At 45.9% G+C, this 21,836-nt stretch overlaps 1 protein-coding gene across 9 annotated transcripts in view; it reads left to right on the top strand.

Moving 5' to 3' along the window:
- The window catches only part of Tjp2 (tight junction protein 2), a 127,918-nt gene that overhangs the window by 8,990 nt on the left and 97,092 nt on the right, over nucleotides 1-21,836 (top strand). For 5 of the 9 annotated variants that reach the window (XM_087574135.1, NM_053773.3, NM_001414504.1 and 2 more), the window contains 1 exon segment: nucleotides 21,437-21,557. Coding sequence is in view for 2 of the 9 variants with exons in the window: in XM_087573708.1 (XP_087429834.1) it covers nucleotides 21,390-21,557 (168 nt within the window). In the remaining 7 variants the exon portion in view is untranslated. 9 annotated transcript variants of the gene reach the window in all.

Here is a 21,836-nt window from a genome sequence, read left to right as displayed (position 1 = left end):
TAATGGCATTATAAGTGGTGACCATTTGAAAGTTCTTACTGATTAGCATCTGTCAATTCTACTTGAGAAAATATCCGGGGTTGGGGATTTAGCTCAGTGGTAAAGCGCTTGCCTAGCAAGCCCAAGGCCCTGGGTTCGGTTCCCAGCTCCGGAAAAAAAAAAGTTAAAAAAAAAAAATATCCGGTGAAGCTGGAGCTCAATGGTACCCGTGCTTAGCATGCTCAAGGCCTTGAGATTCTCCTCAGCACCAAAACCAGGTTTGGTGGTTCATAGTTACCTCCCTGACCTTGGAAGGGTGAGGCTAAAGCATGGAGGTTCAAGGGCCAGCCTGGACTCCAGGGAGAGATGCTATCTCAAGCAAAACAAAACAGAAACCCAGCAGCAGAAGTAAATAACCTATACACTGTTACACTTTAAAATCCTGTGAATTACAGTTTATCGAAGAATATCTAGTAACAAGTTCCCCCAGAAGAGGAGTTAGTGAGTGTTATTTGTTATTTTTCCAAGCTTCTTGTCAGTGTGGAAGGAAGCTGTGTGGAGGATTAATCATCTTCATGTTGTGTAATCAAAAATCAGGATTGAATTTCTTAGTTGCCTGGTGTGTTTTAAGGGGGGGCTTGGTTGATCGAAGTCAAGTTTTAGTTTCCTATTGGGAGAGAATGCTAGGAGCTTCAAGAGAAATAGAGAAATGAGCTGTATTTAGTACAAGGGAGTTATTTCCTGTTGGGAACTGCCTGAGACAATGGCGGCGGCCTGGCCTGGGGAGGGGTAGGGCAGGGAATTCTCAAACATTAGTGCACATCTGCATCACAGGAGAGCTGGGTAAAACGCGGGCCTCTGACCTTCTCTCTCTGAGGGAGTCTGAGAATTGATGTCTCTAACAAGCCCCTACTCAGAGCAGATGGTGCTGACAAGACAGGGGGAGCTTCTAGGCTGAGAGTGGATGGTTTGTGGGCATTTGATGGCAGGGCTGGAGTGTGTAGGAGGTGGGAAGGATAGAAGAGGGTTGGGCTCCTGGCATGCAAGTGTTTGGTAGAGTCCTGGGTGTGACAGGCATAGGGCACAAACAGGAGCTAATGCCTGACTGCAGGGATGCTATAGGGAGTGGTGGGGAGTGGGGACTGGAAGGAGACCAAGAGCCTCCAAGGAATTAGAGGTAGCTGACCGAGGATGACCAGAGCAGCCAGGGCCTACTAGGTCTCCCTGAAAAAGGAGGACCTGGGAGGTACTGGTTTCAGGGGAGGATCTGAGCTGCCATCTTGGGGCAATTGGGGGGTATCTAGGTCCTGCCTTCCCAGCACTTCTGGAAGGCACACTTTGCCAAGGGCCCAGTTGTGCTTCTTAAAGTTCCAGGACGTGTGTGGACTTTTCCTTTATGATATAAGGACTCTCTTTTGTCCTTCAGGCCACAGTCCCAGGACTTAGGACCAACCCCTCCCTTTTCTCACCTAGCATTGCTAATTGGCCTAGAACCAAGATGCACGCTGGGATTCCTTTGTGTACGCAGTACCCACATCACTGAAACTCATGCCCCTCCTTGCCTATACAGCTTAATGGCTTTAAAGATTTGTGCAGCCCTGGGCCCAGTGTTCTTAGCATAACTGGATATAAGCCGATTCTGAGAGCGTGTGCTGACACCGGCGAGTGTTTGTGACAGTCCTGGTCATGGAGGTCAGAAGGTTTGCTACAGAAAAGAATTCCCAGAAGGGTGGTGGCCCATCACTCAAAGCCATCATGCTTCTACCCTTCCTGTGGGGTTCACAACGTCCAGGTCAACATCCTCTCATTTGCTTGTATGTTCCAATTTGAAGGAGTGTTTAGTATGTCTGAAGATATAAAAGATTCTCTTAGGTTTGGGGACAAGGCACTAGTTTGTCCTGAGCACTTTATAATCTGGGGAACCTGCTGCCAGCAGAGGGATCTTTTAATATCTGTGCTTTATAACCGGCTGGCTTTGTCTGACTGCTGAGCAGGGCTGGAGTAGCAGTGGCATGATTCAGACATTCCAGTTTGTTCTCTCTCCTACTCAGGCCTCTGCACACGTTAACATTCTCGTGTTCCCCATAGGATGTGTGAGGCTCCTGATTAATGGACAGGAAGGGACAAGGAGCATTCCCCAAGCCTCCTTCCGTGGAGTGGTCTGCAAGACCATAGCCAGCTTTGGAGAGTTCACCAGACTCAGCACGTGGCTGTACTTGGGACTAATTTATCATAGTGCAAGGAGCACTATTGAAACAAGCAAGGGGACAGTGAATGGAGCAAAGTTCAGAGAACCCAGGCACCAGCTTTCAGTGCCGCTGGAGCACCCAGGGGACACAGCAGACATGTTTAATCAGACATGTTTAATTCCCACAGCAACAGCTGTGACCACATGTATGATGTGTTTATAAAAAGATAAAGAGAGGGGGGAATATGTTCTATGGAGGTGTGAGGGGGTTATGGGGGAAGTGGAGGGCTCAGCGGGCCCATGTTGAGGCATCCCTTCCCCCTGAGGGACCAGCCACAGGACAGTATAGTATAGAATAGAGTTTACTCAGGGCATGGGGAGGGGAGTTAGGAAGGTAAAAGAGGAGGGGGGATGGGGAGAGAGGGGGGAGCATGAGCATGTGGAGAGAGGGGGGAAAGGGAATGGGAGAGAGTGGGGGCAGGAAGGCAAGAGCAAGAGAGGAGCAAGAGAGCAAGAGAGGGGGAAGGACAAGCAGCCCCTTTTATAGAGTGAGGCATCCCTGGCTGTTGCCAACTAACTGTGGGGCAGAACTTAGAAAGAATGCTAACATTGTATGACATAGTACCAACCAGGGAGGACCCTTAGAGTAGCATTTCTCAACCTGTGAATCCAGACTTCATTTGGGCTTGGATTACCCTTTCACCGGGTTGCCCAAGACTGTTGAAAAACACAGCTATTTACATTGTAATATATAACAGTAACCAAATTACATTTATGAGGTAGCAACAAAAAATAATTTTAGGGTTGAGGTCACCATCTCAGCAACGTGAGGAGCTGTATTAAAGGGCTACAGCATTAGGGAGATTGGGAACCACTGCCTTAGAGGCTCAGCGCCAGGGATTTTGTTGGGGAGGTGTTACATGGGCACCTGCTGCCTACCTGTGCCAAAACCCCAAATTCACATTCCCTAGAGGAAATCAGATGTCGAGCAGAACCCCTATGTAAGTTGTTTAGAAACAGTGAGCTACTCTAATCAGTTCAGTTCTGGGACTGGGGAGCTCTCCCACCCATTGAGCAAGACCCGACGGCAACCCTGGTTCTTCTTCCTCTTCCCCCTCCCCCACTGTGGAGGCAGGATCTTTCTGGGTAGCTCAGGATGGGAACTTACTGTGTAAGCCAAGCTAGCATCATACTTGTGATACCTCATTCATCTAGAGCTGGCTTCCTAAGTGTTGAGATCACAGGTGTTCTTGACTGCACCCACCTTTTTTAGGGCCACCCTTGTAATCGGTATCCTCAGAAGGACAGCAGGCCGGTCTATGATGTTAGCTTTTGTTGTGTGTAGATAGAATGAGACTTGAACTTGAAACGGAGGTCTATGCAGAGTGGGTGCTGCAGGAGAGGGTAGAAACAAGCGTGTCCCTGTCCCTTGGTCTTGACTGGCATGGTAGCCTGGACTGCTCACTCCAGAGACATAGTGATGGTGATACTCTAGTTCTGGCTGGCCTTGAACTTATAGATCTGCCTGCCTCTGCCTCGTAAGTGCTGAGATTAAAGGCCCACGGCATCACACCCAGTTCATTCTTTTTATTAAGACAACATATTGCATGGGTGTTTTGCCTGGATGTATACCTGTGCACTCCCTGTGTGTGCTGGTGCCTGAGGAGACCAGAAGAGGGATCTCCTGCAACTGGAGTTACAGAGGTTTGTGAGCTTCCGTGGGAGTGCTGGGACTGGAACCCAGGACCTCTGGAAGAGCAACCAGTGTCCATTCATTCATTCATTCATTCACTTTTAATATGCGTATTCTTTTTTTTTTTTTTTTGGTTCTTTTTTTCGGAGCTGGGGACCGAACCCAGGGCCTTGCGCTTGCTAGGCAAGCACTCTACCACTGAGCTAAATCCCCAACCCCTCTTTTATTTTTTTTTAAGATTTATTTTATTTGTATGAATACACTGTAGCTGTCTTCAGACACACCAGAAGAGGGATGGTTGTGAGTTACCATGTGGTTGCTGGGAATTGAACTCAGGACCTCTGGAAGAGCGGGTTGGTGCTCTTAGCCACTGAGCCATCTCTCCAGCCCCCTAATATGCATATTCTTATTGTCCCTATATACTTGCTAAGCACAGTGCCAGGTAATGGGTCTGCAGCACTGAGCACTGCAGTCTCTGACCTCATGAGACCCATGTTCCAGGGGGAAGTGAGTAAGTTCAGTGTGAATTAAATTACTCTGAGAGGTCTAATCAGGGTCCCCAGGGCACTTGGGCTTCTGTCAGGAGGACTGGAAGGCTTTAATCAGACTAACCAGGGAAGAGATCACATCTCCACTGTTAACTGTGAGGCCTCCTTCAAGTTACTTATTCACACAGTGCCTTTCTTCCTTTAAAGACATGGGGCATGCCACCTCTGAAGACTATTGAGAAGTAAATAAGAGAGTGTAACTAGATGTTTATATTGGTGACTGTCACAAGGGAAATGTTCACTAAATGATGTTCACTAAATAGTGACAGCTAGCCAAGGGAGAAGCTGTGTCTGTCAGAGGCCCATGTCTGCTGAGCCCTCGCTCTGTGAGGCCCAGTCATGAAGCATGTGTCCCCCGACTCCCAGCCCTGGTTCACAGGCTCTCAGTATATCTGTGTCTTGAAGCAGGGTTTCTCCCATTATATGTCCTGGCTGTCCTGAAATGTGCTACATAGACCAGGCTGGCCTTGAACTGGAAAAGATCGTCTACTTCTGCCTCCTGAGTGCTGGGATTAAAGATGTGCACCAACATTGCCGAAGTTCCCACAGCTTAATTACCTGGGAAGCCGGATTCAAACCCAGGCTTCTCATTCTAGATTTCGGGGGCCTAGCTTTTCCGCTGCCTTAATCAGGGAGGAAGTGTTAATACGAGACCCTGTCATTTCATAGGTTGGTTCCTGAGAAAGGAGATGTGTGTTGGAGATTCCAGGATGAATGTTGTCTCACGCCCCTGAAAGGTCCTTTCAGAAAGCTCAAGTGGACAATCTGGCCGGAACTTGTTATGTAGCTGACTGTGACTCTGACCTTCTGACCCTCCTGCTCCTACCTCTCCTGTGCTTGGGTTTATGCAGTGCTGCAGTTTGAGCGCAGAACTTCTTATATGGCCAATAAGCACTGGGCCTACTTAGCTGTGTTTACAGCCAAACAAGAACAAAACCCCACCATTTCTCTCTCTCTCTCTCTCTCTCTCTCTCTCTCTCTCTCTCTCTCTCTCTCTCTCTCTCTCTCTGTGTGTGTGTGTGTGTGTGTGTGTGTGTGTGTGTGTGTGTGTGTGTGTGTGTACCACAGCTCTCATGTAGAGGCCAGAGGACAACTTGGAGTCAGTTCTCTCTTTCCTGGGTGGGCACTGGAGGTTGAATCCAATCCAAGTTATCAGGTGGAGAGGGAAGAATAGAGCCCCTTGCTCAATCTTTAGCCTCTGGCCACAGGTGGCCACAGCTCAACACTTTGGTGCCTTCTCAACTCAGACTTGGGGTTGTCCTTCATTTCAGAGAGTGCATGCCCCTAATTATATTTTTCCCAGTGTAAGTGGCTAAGCACTTCTTGTGTTAAACTAGCCCCTGTGGTGTTCTGAGTTTAGGGTCAGGCCTAGTCGCTCCTATGACCCCAGGCAAGAGGCATCCCTGAATCCCATGGCTGCAGGCTCACTGTAGATACAGGATAAGCACATTGTCCTTAAGTGCTTCCTCAAGTAAGGTATCGGAAGCTTTCTAATTCCTACAAATGAGGGCACTTGAGTGGTTGACAAATTAATTTTGGTTTTAAAATATTTAGTACAGAGGTTCAGATCTGGAATGGTCACAAGAGAGGGCTCCTCATGGCTGGGATGCACAGGCTGGGGACATCTCCATTTTCCATTGCACACAGGACTTTTTCCTTTGTGGATTCTGCTATTCCAGGCTTCCCAGACAACCGAGTTTTTAATTTCCCTGATTTTCACATAAAGACTACCCTGCCTTGGGCTCTTTGGATTTTTAACTTGATGTTGGGGGAAGTTGTAGCTGCAGGTGAGAAAACCCTGTTCTCGACAGCTGGAAAATGAGAACTGAGGACCTGTTCTCGTGTATCCCAGGCTGTGTAGCCAAGCGTGGCCTGAGACTTCTGATCCTCCTGCTTCCACCTCCGGGTTGCTAGGACTGTAGATGTGTGCTCAAAACTTCCCCATTTGTGCCGTGTGGGGAATCGAACCCAGGACTTTGCATGCTAGTCAAGTGCTCTACTAACTGAGCTATATTCCCAGCCAGTTGTCCTCTCTCTCTCTCTCTCTCTCTCTCTCTCTCTCTCTCTCTCCTTCCCCCTCCCCTTTTTGGAGATAGGGTCTTCATAAATTTAAAAAACTTTCTTTATTAATTTTTATGTATATGAGTACACTGTAGCTGTCTTCAGACACACCAGAAGAGGGCATCAGATCTCATTACAGATGGTTGTGAGCCATTGTGTCATTGCTGGGAATTGAACTCAGGACCGCTGGAAGAGCAGTCAGTGCTCTTAACTGCTGAACCATCTCTCCAGCCCGAGATAGGGTCTTTGTAGCCCAGGCTGGCCTAAATCTTCTTATCTCAGCCACCGAGGGTTGGAATTACAAGCATGAACCAAGGCTGGCTGAGGAAAGTTTGGTTTTTGAAGCCAGATCTTGCTGGGTTTCTATAATAAGAAAAGCAAAAACAAACAAACAAACAAACAAACAAACAAACCCCCCAAAACCAAAAAACAACAACAAAAACCCAAACAAACAAACAAACAAACCCCCTACAGTTCTTGCTCCAAAGGGACTAAAGGATAGTGTCTTAGGGTTTTACTGCTGTGAACAGACACCATTACCAATGCAAGTCTTGTAAAGGACACCATTTAACTGGGGCTGGCTTACAGGTTCAGAGGTTCAGTCCATTATCATCAAGGTGGGAACTTGGCAGCATCCAGGCAGACATGGTGCAAGAGCTTAGAGTTCTACATCTTCATCTGAGACCGCTGGAAGAAAACTGACTTCCAGGCAGCTAAGAGGAGGGTTTCAAAGCCTGTTCCCACAATGACACACTTCCTCCAACAAGGCCACACTCACTCCAACAAGGCCACACCTCTTAATAGTGCCACTCCCTGGGCCAAGCATATTTAAACCATCACAGATAGTTTATTTGGAATGGGTATGACCAAGGTTTTATAGTCACCAAACAAGAAAGTCATAAACCAATGTGTTTAGTAAACACTTTTGGGACCTGTGGGTGGGTCCCAGCAGATGGAACCCAGAGCTCTGCTCAGTTTAACAATACAACCAACAATTTTCTTCCAGTAGTTACAGAGACAATAGGTCAGACATAGAGGTAGGAAGTAAATGTCTATTGTAATTTTGGTTCTTAACTTGCAGCATTCTGTCTCAGCCAGTCCATCTGCAGGATCCCCAGCACATACATGATTTCTTAGATGGTTTCAGTTCACTTGCCACGGCTGGTCTCCAACTCCTGGACTCAAGTGATCCTCCTGCCTCAGCCTCTTGGGTAAGCAGGACCACAAGGAGCAGATGGGTTTATAAGGGTGTTTCCTCACCAAGCTTAGAGGAAAATTTCTCTTCCTCTAAGAGAGGGGAGGGGAAGGAGTTTTGAAATAGGGTCTTTCTGTATAGTACTGGCTGTCCTGGAACTCACTTTGTAGAACAGGCTGGCCTCGAACTCAGAAATCTGACTGCATCCTCAGAGATCGACCTCCTTTAGTGCTGGCACTGGAGGTATGCACCACTACACCCAAAAATTAGATACCACAGCACAAGGACGCTTCTTTTTTCTCTTTAAGTTAATGAAATCAATAGAGAATATTTATTACAGATTATGAAGACCTACAACATTCCCAGCTGACGCTAGGTACTTGACCAGGAAGTCTCTCTGTTTGGATAGCGCATCATTTCCTTCATCGCGGTGTCTCTGCCTCGAAGCTGGATTAACCCATCTTCCAACGTAGTTTCAGTGACCACAGCTGTGAAGAGCTCACCTCATCGTCCAGGTTCAGAGGCTTAGTCCAGTATCATCAAGGTGGGAACATGGCGGCATCCAGGCAGGCGTGGTGCAGGAGGAGCTGAGAGTTCTAATCTTCATCTAAGGCTGCTAGCCACGAGGGCAGTTCCTCCCATCAGAATTTTGCATGAGAAGAGATGGACAGAGGAAAGCCCGCCTGTGTACCTCTGGAATGATGAGCTGAACCTGTGAGGCCATAGCTTACCCCCTCCCCCTTTTAAATCCTCTCTGATTTTTTTTTACTTTGAGTTCAGGCTTTTCCAGCCCCCTGAAAGCAGTCCATGCCCAGAAAGCAGGCTGTTTGGGGTATTTCCAATTTTATGCTTTGAAAGCACGGACGTGGTTAATCCACTGGAGGAGGATGCCCACTCTTCTTCTTCAGTAAAAAATACGAATAGTTCAAAAGAGCGCCAGGCTGGTCTGGGATTTTTGTTCCCCTTCTGAGATGAGGTCATGACGTGTAGCCTGGCCTGGCCTCCCCGGGTGGACTATGCAGGCCTAGAGCACCCAGTGGCTCTGCTGGCTCTGCCTCCCAGCTGCTGGGGATTCATAGAGTCATACTCCTGTGCTGATGTGCGGATTCTGTATATTCAGTTATTTTATTTTATTTTTATTTATGTGTGTGTTTGTATCTGTGTGAGAGTACAGGCCACATGTGTGCAGTTGCCCTTGGATGCCAGAGGAGGGCATTTGGGTCCACTGGTGTTACAGGTAGGCGGGGGCGGGGGGAACCAAATTCATGTCCTTTGGAAGAGCAACTGCTGAACCATCTCTCCAGCCTCTACATTCAGGTTTAATCTTCTGGAAAGAGAACTTGAACATCTTGATCTTAAAGCTGACTTGGAGGCTGGAGAGACGGCTCAGTGGTTAAGAGCACTGACTGCTCTTCCAGAGGTCCTGAGTTCAAATCCCAGCAACCACATGGTGGCTCACAACCATCTGTAATGGGATCTGATGCCCTCTTCTGGTGTGTCTGAAGATAGTGACAGTGTGCTCACATAAAATAAATAAATCTTTTAAAAAAGGAAAGAAGTATTAAAGCTTATTTGGGATGGGGTGAGATATATTTTAAATTTTAAATAGCTACTGACTAATACCTGTAATTCCAGCACTTGTGAAGCTAAGGCAGGAGGATCATCTGGATTTGGAAGCTAGCCTGGGCTACATAGTGAATTCTAGGTCAGCCTGGGCTACATAGCATGACCCTATTTCAACAAACAAAGGAACATACAAGCTAAAACTTAAAAATAAAAACAAGGGCTGGAGAGATGGCTCAGTGGGTAAGAAGTCCTGAGTTCAAATCCCAGCAACCACACGGTGGCTCACAAACACCTGTAATGAGATCTGATGCCCTCTTCTGGTGTGTCTGAAGACACTATAGTGGACTTATATATAATAAATAAATCTTAAAAACAAAAACCAAGCCACTAATGTAATGTAATGAATTCACAAATAAGAATATCACACAGCGAAATAAAGGTGGGCCACTCAAACACAGACTTGATTGTCCTAAACTCCAGCTCTGTTAACTTCTACGCAGCCATTCTGAAGCATTGGCGCTCCAGGTAAGGCTTTCGTTGCTTGCTTTTGGTTACTTTAAAGCACAAGCTGTGTGAAGAATTTCCAGAACTCGAAACTCGACACCTTTAATCCCAGCGCTGGAGACCCACAGGCAGTTCTGAGTTTGAGGCTAGTCTGGTTTACAGAGCCCAGGATAGCCAGGGCTACACAGAAACACGGCTACCCGCCTTGAAAAAAGAATTTCTAGAATTAGAAGGAAATAGGAATTAGTCTCATGAATATGTATTCCCAAAGAACCTTCAGAATGCTAAAGAACACATCACATATAGAAGGGATATTTTGTCCAGATTAAGTTTTTCTATATTATTGTCTGTATTGCAAAGGAATTCACACGGAGATGGTAGTATAAGAAATGACTAAATGCATCAGAAAGTGGAATAATCTAATTTGTCAGAGCAAGGTCAGTTCCTTTCTGTATGTCCTAACGCATAATTATTTTCCTAAGGAAAGATCCAAGTTTAATTTGGTGTGAGGTCATCGTAGATAAGAATCGTTTTGTAAGAGCTCTGGGTGAAATGTTGGGCTAAAAAAATTCCAGTAGCAAATGACACTTGATGACATGACATTTGTAAGCCATTTTGGCATTTCACTGTAGTAAAACAGCTTCCGTGGGTAACAAGTTCAATTTGATTTTTTTTCCCGTGGTCAGCTCAAGCCTCTTGTTTGGGAGGGTTACATAGTAGTTTTTATCACACTCATTAGAAACACAAGTTGTTAGAACAAAGTCTGTTGCAAAAGTGTAATTACATCTTCCTGTGTGGTTAAATGAGGGCTGAATGGAACTTTTTCCAGGGGCTCAGCTGTAGCTTGCCAAGTTCAAGTCCACCCTGTAAAAGGATTCTTGTGACTAATTGGCTCTACTGGCTTGCAACAGAACCAGTGGGAGAGCGCTGTGGAAATGAACTAGCTCAACGCCAAATGGGTTGTCTCCTGTTTTTCTGCTCTGTTTTCTGTATCGTGGTCAGATGATTGCTTGACAGGGACAGAGTGAAGTGGGTCCTTTTTTAGTTGTTAGGAGAAATCAGACCTTGTATCTCTTCTATTTTGTCACCACTAAAAATGGGGAAAATGGGGCTAGAGAGATGGTTCAGCGGTTAAGAGCACTGACTGCTCTTCCAGAGATCCTAGGTTCAGTCATCACAATGGGATCTGATGCTCTCTTCTGGTGTGTCTGAAGATAGCTCCAGAGTGTGTGTGTGTGTGTGTGTGTGTGTGTGTGTGTGTGTGTGTGTGTAACAAATCTTTAAAAAAAATGGGGAAAATGGACCAGACACGGAGGCCCATAGGTTTAATCCCAACACTCGGGAGGCAGAGGCATGCAGATCTCTGTGAATTTGAGGCCAGCCTGGTGTGTAAGTTCCGGGACAGCCAAAACTACATAGTGAGACCCTGTCAGGGATGGGTCAGGGAGTGTGTGTGTGTGTGTGTGTGTGTGTGTGTGTGTGTGTGTGTTCTCAGGGTAAATATTATGAACATGTAAAATCAAAAACACTCAAGTTTTGACTCATTTATTGTTTGACGATTTTATGCATATATACATTGTATCTTGACCCAATCCTCCCCTAACACACTTCTACCTCCTTCACTGCTCCTCCACAAAGCCCCTCCTTCCCACCTCTACTTCATTTTCTCTGTAACCTATGGCTCGAAGTAGTGCTACTCTCGGAATGGTGACTGATACTCCTGACTTGTCTTGCGTGGGTAATCACAGCTGTGCTGAGACACGAGTGCAGTGGTTACGTCATGTCCAGAGGACAGCACTTCCCAGCATCCTTCCCCTCCTCTGGCCTTGCAGTCTTTCCATATCCTATTCATCGCTCCCTGGGCCTTGGTGGGGGAGGGGTTTGATACAGTTGTCCCACTTAAGTCTGAATACTCAACAGTCACTTATTCTCAGCACTTTGACCAGGAATTAATATTTATGTTGACTTCTACCCACTGCAAAAAGAAGCTTCTCTGACCAGAGTTGGGACCAGCACTAGTTTACAGGTAGAAACATACTGGGTTGAACCATAGGCCCTATAACTTTTTGAGCCAGGAGCTTTTGAGTAGGTTTACGGTACTAGGCACGAATTTATCTTGTGGAGCAGGCCTCATATCAGTCACTGATCAATTGGTTACCCCCATAACCTTCACGCCACTGTGGTACTAGTGATGACCACTTAGGCATCTTGGCTAAGAGGTCAGTTTTGTACAATCATCATTGCAGGGTAGTCCTACAGACACCCTACCTCCCCTGCAGCCTGCACATCACCTCCCAGCACCATGACAGCTACCAAAGCCAGTTCCAGCCTCACTTCTCTATGTCCTGCCTCAGAACGTACCGTGTCTTCAGCAAGAGGGTCCTTTCCATCTAGTTATGGTAGGCAACCAACAGAAATGGCAGCCACTTGTGTTGCTTTGATGGACCTCTGTGGCCTTCCTGATCAATAAAAAGGTATCTCACATCTAGCACTGAGCTTTTCATTTAATAGTCTACAAACATTCAAAAATTAAGGAAATATATGCGGAAATGGAAAATTACTCTGTTAGGGAGACAAATCTTTGGGTGTGTCTGTGATGGTGTTTCCAGAGTCAAGATTCACCTTGATTGTGAGCAGCAGGGACACATGGACCAGGGTCCTGGACTGAATCGAAATGCTGTAAAGGGGAAAGGCAGCTGAATGCTGGCTCTCTCTCTGTCTGTTTCAAGCTGCCACCATGTCCCCTTGTCAAGATGGACCCCAGCTTCTGACCCATGAGCCCAGATTGACCTTTTCTCTTTAGAGTTGGTTCTTGTTAAGTATTTGGTCACACTGCCAGGAAAAAGAAAAAATGCACATGATTTAATGTTTTCTCACTGAAGTCTAAGGAATTTGAGAGACTACTAATTTAAGTCATGGGGAGTGTATGAAGAGAGAGAGAGAGAGAGAGAGAGAGAGAGAGAGAGAGAGAGAGAGAGAGAGAACATTTATAGAAGTAGAGTTCAAGAGAGGAAGGGGCAGGGAGGCTGAGACTGTGCTGATCTGAATTGCTATTCGATGGTTTCCCCTGGTTTTATTTTTTCTTTATATGTGGGTTTGCTTAGACAAGGACAACATGGTGCCCATATGTCGCTATAGCATGTAAATGGGAAAAAACTCAAAACCCTCACAACTTGAAAGGGGCTGGTGAGGGAGGAGTGTGTGAGTCGTCTCTTTCAGAGCAACAGAACACAACTGAAATGCAAGTTCATGAAAAAGTTCGCTTTGACACAGGTCTAGCGGGAAATCTCCTGGGATGGCAGTTGCCTTACACGTACCTGAATCTAGAAGCCCAAAGGATGCCGTTTCTTTTGATGTTGTTTTCCTCAACATCTTGTCTTTCTGAGGTAGGATGTGTGACTGCTAACAGTCCTGTCTACCTACCAGCTTTTTAACTGACTCCAATGCAAGAAGGCAGCCCCTTTTTTCTTTTAATGCATGGGTGTTTTGATTATATGTGTATGTGGATCACAGGCATACACTCATGCCAGGCATACACTCATGCCAGGTATTCATGGAGGCTACAAGAAGGCACCATGTCCCCTGGAACTGTAACCATGAGCCATCATGTGGATACTGAGACCCAAACCCAGGTCCTCTGCAGGAGCCGCAAGTTTCCTTAACCACTGCACTGTCTCCCCTGTCTTGGCATTCCTCTTTTAAAGTCATACTCATCTCAGAAAAGACTGATGATCAGGTCCAGGTCATGTGTACTGTGAGCCGTAAGGTGGCTGGGTGGGGTCCACTTTACCATGTGAGCAGAGGGTGAGGAAGGTCCTTTAAAGGCAGAAACTTAAAAAATGGAGGAGGAAGGTGGTTTCTAAGTATCTCTGAGAGTCTAGATATTTTCATTTGAACAGGGTTCACCCATTTGGGTTTTAGGATATTTCAAAAGATACTAAGAAGGAATAGACAAGATGTGGTCCACAGGCCTGTAATCCCATCAGTTAGGAGGCTGAGCTGGGAGACTCCCCATGAGTCCAAGGCCAGCCTGGGCTACCTACTGAGACCCTGTCTCAAAACAACTAGTAATCGTAAAATAAAGTCTGAAAATATGATGACACCTTATTTACAAATTATTATATGTTAGTTTTTTTAAATGAGAAAGATAAAAATAGTCATTCAATTAAAAAAAAAACAGAATTGTTTGCAATTAATTAGATTTTGCTGTTGGCCCAAGCAAGCAGTTCATAGCAGAGGTGTATTGCTATAAAATGGCGCTGGAATTCCTTCCTTATTTGCCAAAGCTCAGCTTTCCGGGAGGGATTTGCAGAAAGAGCAAATCTGTTTCTGATTTTAATACATCCAAAGGCAAGTAGGCTTTTGACCAATTACTACCAGGTCCTGAGATCAATCACCTCCTACGCCATTAGTACGTGAAGGATTAGTGGGCTCAAAGATTTATGTGCGGATTAATCGGGGAGTGTACATTAGATGCTGTGTTTAAAGCCACCCCCATCCCTGCAGATCATTTCTGTTAGTGCTTTTTGCAGAGTCTTTAGCTTTGCCTAATACTGACGTCGTCGTGGGATCTGAAAGACCTCTTTCCATCCTCCCTGGCCTGGCTCCCCCTCACCCCTTCCCTCGATGATCGGCCAGGTCCAGCTCAGGAGACACAGAGCACAGGAAAGACAGGAGCATCGAGTAGAGCAAATGTTGAGTTGCTCTAGTTGAACAGTGACCAAAATTTATGGGACTGTATACCGAGAAAGACAAGATGAGATACAAGAAATACATGGCTATTCTGGAAGCGGCAGTGGGCATTACCCCACTTAACAAAAGAGAGCTTCTACCCGAGAGCCGGAGACACGTAAACCTTTGGCAGCACCCGGGGTAAGCAGAGGAGGCCCGAGCTTCCTCTCCTAATGATGGAAACCAGTTTTGGCTGTGTGGGGAATGAGAGAGAGAAAAGGGACTCTCCAAGAATGTTTTTTCCTTGATGTATATAGTGTTCTCAAATAGATTCCAGAATATCAGAAGCAGACAGCTGAACACCGAGAAGATGACGTCGTGGGTGTGTTAAGAACCTCTTTTACCCTTTTACTATTTAGCTTCCTAATGCTCTGTGTGTGTGCCTTGGGGACATCCACGCCGTAGCACACAGGTAGAGAGGTATAGGACGACCCTCGTGAGTGCGTTCTTCCCCACAGCCCTTACATGGGTGCGGGGGATTTGCTAGGCTTGCACGGCAAACACTTACCTGCTGAGCCACCACCCTGGTCCTGTTTTTGGAAACAGGATAAAGACAGTGTTCAAATCTATCCTTCTTTCTTGTCTGTACAGTGACAATGATTTTCATTGTGGTGTATTGTATGTCAGGAGTTGTGGGCTATAACACTTGGTTAGAAGGATGGTGAGGGCCATTGTGTGTGTGTGTGTGTGTGTGTGTGTGTGTGTGTGTGTGTGGTGAGCACAAGTGTGAGAGTGTGACTACTGCAGGGACATTTGGCCTGAAACAAGTCTTCCCGTTCCCTTTCTTTGTAAAGCCCATTGAATTGCCATGCTGGAGAAAATTGGGATTTTTCTTCAGGGTCACGGGTCTCAGTGCAAACACTTCTAAGGTCCTTCTGTTTCTTCTCATGCTGAACAGTCGTTGCCTACAGGCGCTTGCAGGATAGACATTAACGTTATTTTTAAGCAGCATGAGTCACCAGCCCACATGAGATGTTGTTAATAAGTGGGATTTCTCCTTAAAAATTAAAACTACCGGCTCCAATATACATTCATTGTGGAAGGTGTAGAAAATAAAGAAACAGGAGTGGATTATTTATAGTTCCATTTCCTGAAGAGAATCTCTAGAAGAATCATGAAAGTCAGTGCTTTTCAGCAAAAGAAAAGGAAAAGGATTTTGCTGTCCACTCCCGGAGGATGTTTTGTACTGTGTTGGGGCATTTTCGGTTGTTAGAATTCAATGTTGGTGCTGGCACTGAGTGGAGAAAGACCAGGGCATCCCTACCTTCTACCACGAGTAGCACAACTGCCCCACCACACCGTGACTCAGCTTCAAATGCTCTCGAGACATTTGGTTCAAGTAGATTTCCTGTCTGTAAAGGGAGTTTTTTTTTGTTGGTTTTTTTTTTTTTATTTTTTTTGGAGCTGGGGACCGAACCCAGGGCCTTGAGCTTGCTAGGCAAGCGCTCTACCACTGAGCTAAATCCCCAACCCCTTAAAGGGACTTTTTTAAAAGACAGGTTTTTCCTCCCCTTCAGTAATTCAAGTCTGCGATTGAACTTGGAGACATTACTATTTATTATTATTCCACGTACTGTTCTTCCTAAAGCTCGGAGAGGTCGTGCTGTAATGAAAGACAGATTTTTGTTGTTGTTTCTTGTTTTTGTGACAGGATCCCTCTCTGTAGCCTGACTGTCTAAGAACTAGGGATGCAAATCGGGCTACTCTCAAACTCGTACATGTCTGTCTGCTCAGCCTCCCGAGTACTGGGATATAAGGCAGGCATTATCACATCTGGCATCTTTTTTATTAAAGACTTATATTTTTATGCTAAGCAGTGGTGGCTCACACCTTTAATCCCAGCAGGAGACAGAGGCAGAAGGATCTCTGAGTTTGAGACCAGCCTGGTTTACAGAGCCAGATCCAAGACAGTCAGGGCTACCCAGAGAAACCTTGTCTTGAAGAGCCACCCCCCCTCAAAGATGTATTTTTTTAAAAATATTTATTTATTTATTATATATAAGTACACTGTAGCTGTCTTCAGACACACCAGAAAAGAACATCAGATCTCACTACAGATGGTTGTAAGCCACCATGTGGTTGCTGGGATTTGAACTCAGGGCCTCTAGAAGAACAGTTAGTGCTCTTAACCACTGAACCACCTCTCCAGCCCAAAAAGATGTATTTTTATTCCTGTTGTTTTCTTCCTAATCAAATGTAGTGTTACTGGAGTCCTATGAAATTTATTTTCTTTAATTTTTAAAAATTGTGTGTGTGTGTGTGTGTGTGTGTGTGTGTGTGTGTGTGTGTGTGTTGCCTGTGTGTATTTCTGTATATCACAGGCACACCTGGTACCATAGAGGCCAGAAGAGGATGTTGCATTCCAAGAAGAACTGGAGTCACAGACAGTTGTGAGCCACATATGGGTGCTGGGAATTGAACTTGGATCCTCTGGAAGAATATCCAGTGCTTTTAACCACTGAGTCACCTCTTCGGTCCTGAAGTTATTATCTTTCTATTTAAAATGTTAAAATGTATTACATCATTCTCCCCTTCCCCTTAACTATATTTCGTGTGTGGTATGTGCATGTGGTTCCAGATGCCCTTGGAGGCCAGAGGCATTGTATCCCCTGGAACTGGAGATTGGGGCAGCTTTGAGCATCTGACATGCATGCTGGGAACAGAAACTGGTTCTCTGTCCGACGAAAGAGGAGTTCTTGCTCTTAACCACTGAGCCATTTCCCCAGCTCCCAAACTGATTCTTGAGGGAGCCTCTGAGTGTGGCCACACGGAATGAAGCTTAGACCTTGGTCTAAGAGAAGCAGCACTGTAGCACGGGTGGGATCTTCTGTTGGGGAGGCCATCGGTTTCCTGTGGCACACAGGTGCCAGGGGATGGGGTCCCCGGAGAGTCTGGCCGAGCACAAGTCTGGGCTTGTTAAAATTGAATCAGGGACGCTTGTTCTGAACACAGCGTCAGGAGTTGGGAGCTCTGTGTGTTTTCCATTTCTGAATTCTCATTTAGTCTTCACTTGTTAGAACATGAATATCCTCGTTGGAGTCGTCGTTACAGAGGGCTTGGTCCTCAGACACAAGCTAGATGTCTTTACTGTCTGGCCCAGGATGGTTTGTGATGGTATTCACCCCTAAACTAGCAGGTTGGTAGTTCGTTTAGAGATTCCCAGCAATTGGGATGAATAAGTCCCCCCAAAAGAAAACCATTTAGGTCTCGCTCTGAAATGCTGCGGAACCTTATTTGTTGCAAACTGATCCTTCATAAGCGAAGATCTACTTTGGTTTTGCTCTTTGCTTTTGAGCAGAACACTCCTGTAGGCCTGATGTGCCAGCCACATTACCTGAAGGACCGCCATGCTCCTCCCACGGATGAACTCTCATTGCTTTGAATCCCTCCAGCAGGATGCAGCTTTCCTGATGTCCACACTGCTTTATTGGGAGCAGGCTTTCTTCTCACAGGAGCTTAGTATCCCCGGATGGCTGGTTTCCCGTCTATGTGTTAATTGATTTTGGTTACTTTTTATGTGTATTGACGTTTTGTCTGTACCACATGTGTGCCTGGTGCCCTCAGGAGACCGAAGAGGGTTCTGTACAGAATAGGGTAATTTCCTATTACTGGAATTATGGATGGTTGTGGGCCATCACATGGGTGCTGGGACTTGAGCCCAGGTTCTTTATAAGAGCAACAAGTATTCTTAACCACTGAGCCATCTCTCCAGCCCCTAATGTGTTCCTTTTACTCTTTAGTTCCTCATCTTTCACAGACTTCAATGCCTTATTTAATTTATTTTATTTTTTATGTGCATTGGTGTTTTGCCTGCAGGTTTACCGTGTGTGTGCAGTACCTTGTGGTAAATAATAGAAAATGATGTGGGGTACCAGGTACCGTGCCACGCCAGCGGCAGCACCTGTGGGCCACATAGCACTATCGGGGTGTTCCCATCTCAGTTAACCATACTCGGCGGGTCCTCTGGCCCAGAGCTCTAAAAATGTCTCCACCCAACTAAGTTCTTAATTTCCATCCCATGCTGCCACTGGCTACTCTCTGGGCCCTGAGGCGATCACCGCCATGGCTAGCCCTAGAAGTGACCGCCCTTCTAGTTTCCGTGACTCAGGCACACCACACTCATGTAGCCATCCGCCCCCTGTGGGTATAGTCACAACTCTCAACGACCCATTAAAATCAAAACTCTAGAAGCTTGTAATTTATGGATCGGATTTATATCAGTAAATTCTCACTCCACAAAAAAACGACCACACAATAAGCTTACAACCAATTGACACTGATATAAATAGCCCACCTAGTTAAGACAAACTGTCCTATAAAAATCCATCCCTTATGAAATATTCATAGCTACCTGTGGCCATTTAAGGCCACACAGATCTGGGTGGTCCTTCTCTGCCTCCATCTTGGTTCTTCTTCTACCTTCTCATCTCTCCCGCCCTATGAAAACTCTGCCCCCAACTTTCTTTTTCACTGCCCAATCACAGGCCCTGCCCTATTCTGTGTCTGCCTTCACCTGAATAGACATCAATCTCCAGTACCTACAGTGGCCAGAAGTACAGTCAGTTGTTAGCTGCCGTGTGGGTGCTGGGAATCGAACCAGGTCCTCTGGGAAAGCAACCAGTGCCCCTAACCACCGAGTATCTCTCCGGCCCCAAAATGTCTTATTTTGTAAACTTTAGCATATATGTCAATCACTCCGCTAAAATGCTGGGTGATGCTGGTTGTATCTTTGCTGTGGAGTCTTACGGGCCGTCCACCTGTCAGCTCCACCATCCCTGTTCTTTGAGACACAGATTTACTATGTAGCCCAAGTTGGGCTTGAACTCTCGGCAGTCTTCCTTCTTCAACCTGTTATTCTGTTTGGTCCAGGGGTCACGGAGGAAGCAGCATCCACTTGCTGTCTGCCTTGAGACCTTGTACTTTCGAATTATCCTGCTGGCTTTTCATCCTAATTCCTTTCCTCCCAAAAAGCTGTTCAAGATCTCAGAGGTAGGAAGGTAGATGGTTGGCTGCACAGGGAAAATTTCCAGTGAACGGTCCCCGTGAACAGTCCCCGTGAACTGGTGTGCTGGAGGCAAGAGGGTCGTTTATTCTAAAAAGCCTACAGAGTAAGTTTGAGGCCAGCCTGGACTACATGAGATGGTCTCCAAATTAAAAAAGAAAGAGAAAAAAAAAGTAAGTTAAATCCAGAAAGTTAGAGATACACACAAAAAAAGTATGTTTCACTAAAAGTAACTGTTTAGAACTGATAGAAAAAAAATCTCACATGCAGGCCAAAGGCGTAACCAAGCACATCTCAATTTGCTTGCCGTTTATTTATCTTTGGAAGTAATGATAGAGGTCACGAATGGGCTGGGCTCGATCTGCTGCTTGCTTTGTAGGAAGTCCAGACGACCTCAGGTTAGCCTCAGCCTACATTTCCTGCCGATCCTTGGAGAGAGGAATGGGGCTCTGGCCAGAACAAAGAAAATCAACACCGTCGCTTACTTCTGGGTTGGCTGTATAAGAAAAGAGGGTTTAATGAAGATAGCCAACACCTTTTTGTGCCACAGACAGAAGAACGGGTCCAGAGAGCGGCAAGAGGGCCACATTTCTTCCTCCCAATGCAGGATTCCCTGGACTGCCTCAGGGGATCCAGCACAGCTCCCCCTTGTGGCAGTGGGCAGGAATGTGTAGGGTTAAATGTTTTTTCCTTCACAGAGAACCTGTTTCTTGAGGTGCTGGTGGTCAGAAACATAGATTCAAAGCCATCAGCCAGTTTTACTGAAGTCATACAAAGGAAATCCCTTTGTAGTTTCAAGTGTTTTCTCTTTGCACGCTTTAAGATGCAAAATTTTATGTACATTTGGCCATATTAAATTTTCTTGCCAGGTCCGGGAGATACATTTGAAACCCCAGCCCCTGATGGGAGGGAATAAGAGGATTATGAGTTTGAGGCCAGGTTAGGCTACATATTGAGACCTTGTGTTAAAGTGGAGTTTTTTTTTTTTTTTAAATTTTCTCAATTGTTTTCTTATCTCTTAAGCTTCCCCTCCACCCTACCCTTTATCTCCAAGAAGGAAAATTCTCTGAAATTCTTGAGTCTAACCCAAGGTCTATCTGATTGATCATGGTCTGTCCATATGGTGGAATGTTATTTGGCTGTGAGAAATAATGGGTACTGAGTGCTGGAGAGACAGCTCAGTGGTTAGGAGTGTATACTGTTCTTGTGGAGGACAGGAGCTCAGTTCCTACACCAACATGGGAATTCTTACAACCTGCCATAACTCTACTTCAAGGGGCTCCAACACCCTCTTGTGCCCTCCCATCCCCATCCTGCAAACACAAGGTTCCCTGGCAAACGTGCAAGGCAGAGGAAATCCATACACATGAAGTAACAATGAATAAATTTTTTAAAAAACATTTTTAAAATCAGGTAAGTTTCTAGAAATACAAATGAGATTGGTGATTGCCTGGGGTCAGAGGGCAGGAGAGAATTGTCGGGCTGTGGAATGGCAGCTCACGGGTGCTGGGATTCTTTTGGGGGATAATAGGTGTTGGGTAAGGAGTTGGGGATTTAGCTCAGTGGTAGAGCGCTTGCCTAGCAAGCACAAGGCCCTGGGTTCGGTCCCCAGCTCCGAAAAAAAAAAAATAGGTGTTGGGTGGCTCAGTGGTTAAGAGCACTGACGGCTCTTCCCGAGGTCCTGAGTTTGGTTCCTAGCAACCACATGGTGACTCACAACCGTCTGTAATGGGATCCGATGCCCTCTTCTCGTGTGTCTGAAGAGAGTGACAGTGTGCTCACATACATAAAATAAATTAACAAAATAGGTGTTGGGTGTTGTGCGGTAGATTTCAGTGCCCACGTGTAGGCTTGCGTCTGTTTATAAGCCATCTTACAGGATGAGTTATGATATCCAGACTTCAGTGTATCTCCAGGAGCTCATGAAGCTGAGGGTGAGGCTTAGAGCTAACCAATCTGTCTTCTCCAGGGACCGGAGTCCTGCCTTGCTCTCTTCTCCCTGTCAGTGGGACTGGCACCCAGGATACAGCTCCAGGCCCAAGCACTCTGCAGCGCACAGACCGGTGTCCACCTACAGCCTGCTCTCCCAGGTACTCGGCTGACTTGTCTCTTAGTAACCCAGACACTGGGTCACATCCAATGTGATATATTATTTCACAAAATAGATAAGGTCAGTATTTTCCAGGTTGTCAGAGTGTTTACTGCATGTTTTTTAAAGAAATCTGATAGCATTTTTGTTTGTTTGTTTGTTTTTTGTTTTTGTTTGTTTTTTGTTTTTGTTTGTTTTTTTCTTTTAAATTAGATCTCTTTGTTTAGCTCTGGTTATCCTGGAACTTACTCTGTCTGTAATGAAGCTGGTGTTGAACTCA

The sequence above is a fragment of the Rattus norvegicus genome, chromosome 1 (assembly GCF_021556685.1).
Source record: "Rattus norvegicus strain SHRSP/BbbUtx chromosome 1, alternate assembly SHRSP_T2T, whole genome shotgun sequence".
Classification (NCBI taxonomy): Eukaryota; Metazoa; Chordata; class Mammalia; order Rodentia; family Muridae; genus Rattus; species Rattus norvegicus.
Note: the sequence above shows the minus strand (reverse complement) of the source record. Positions and strands in the feature narration are given on the sequence as shown.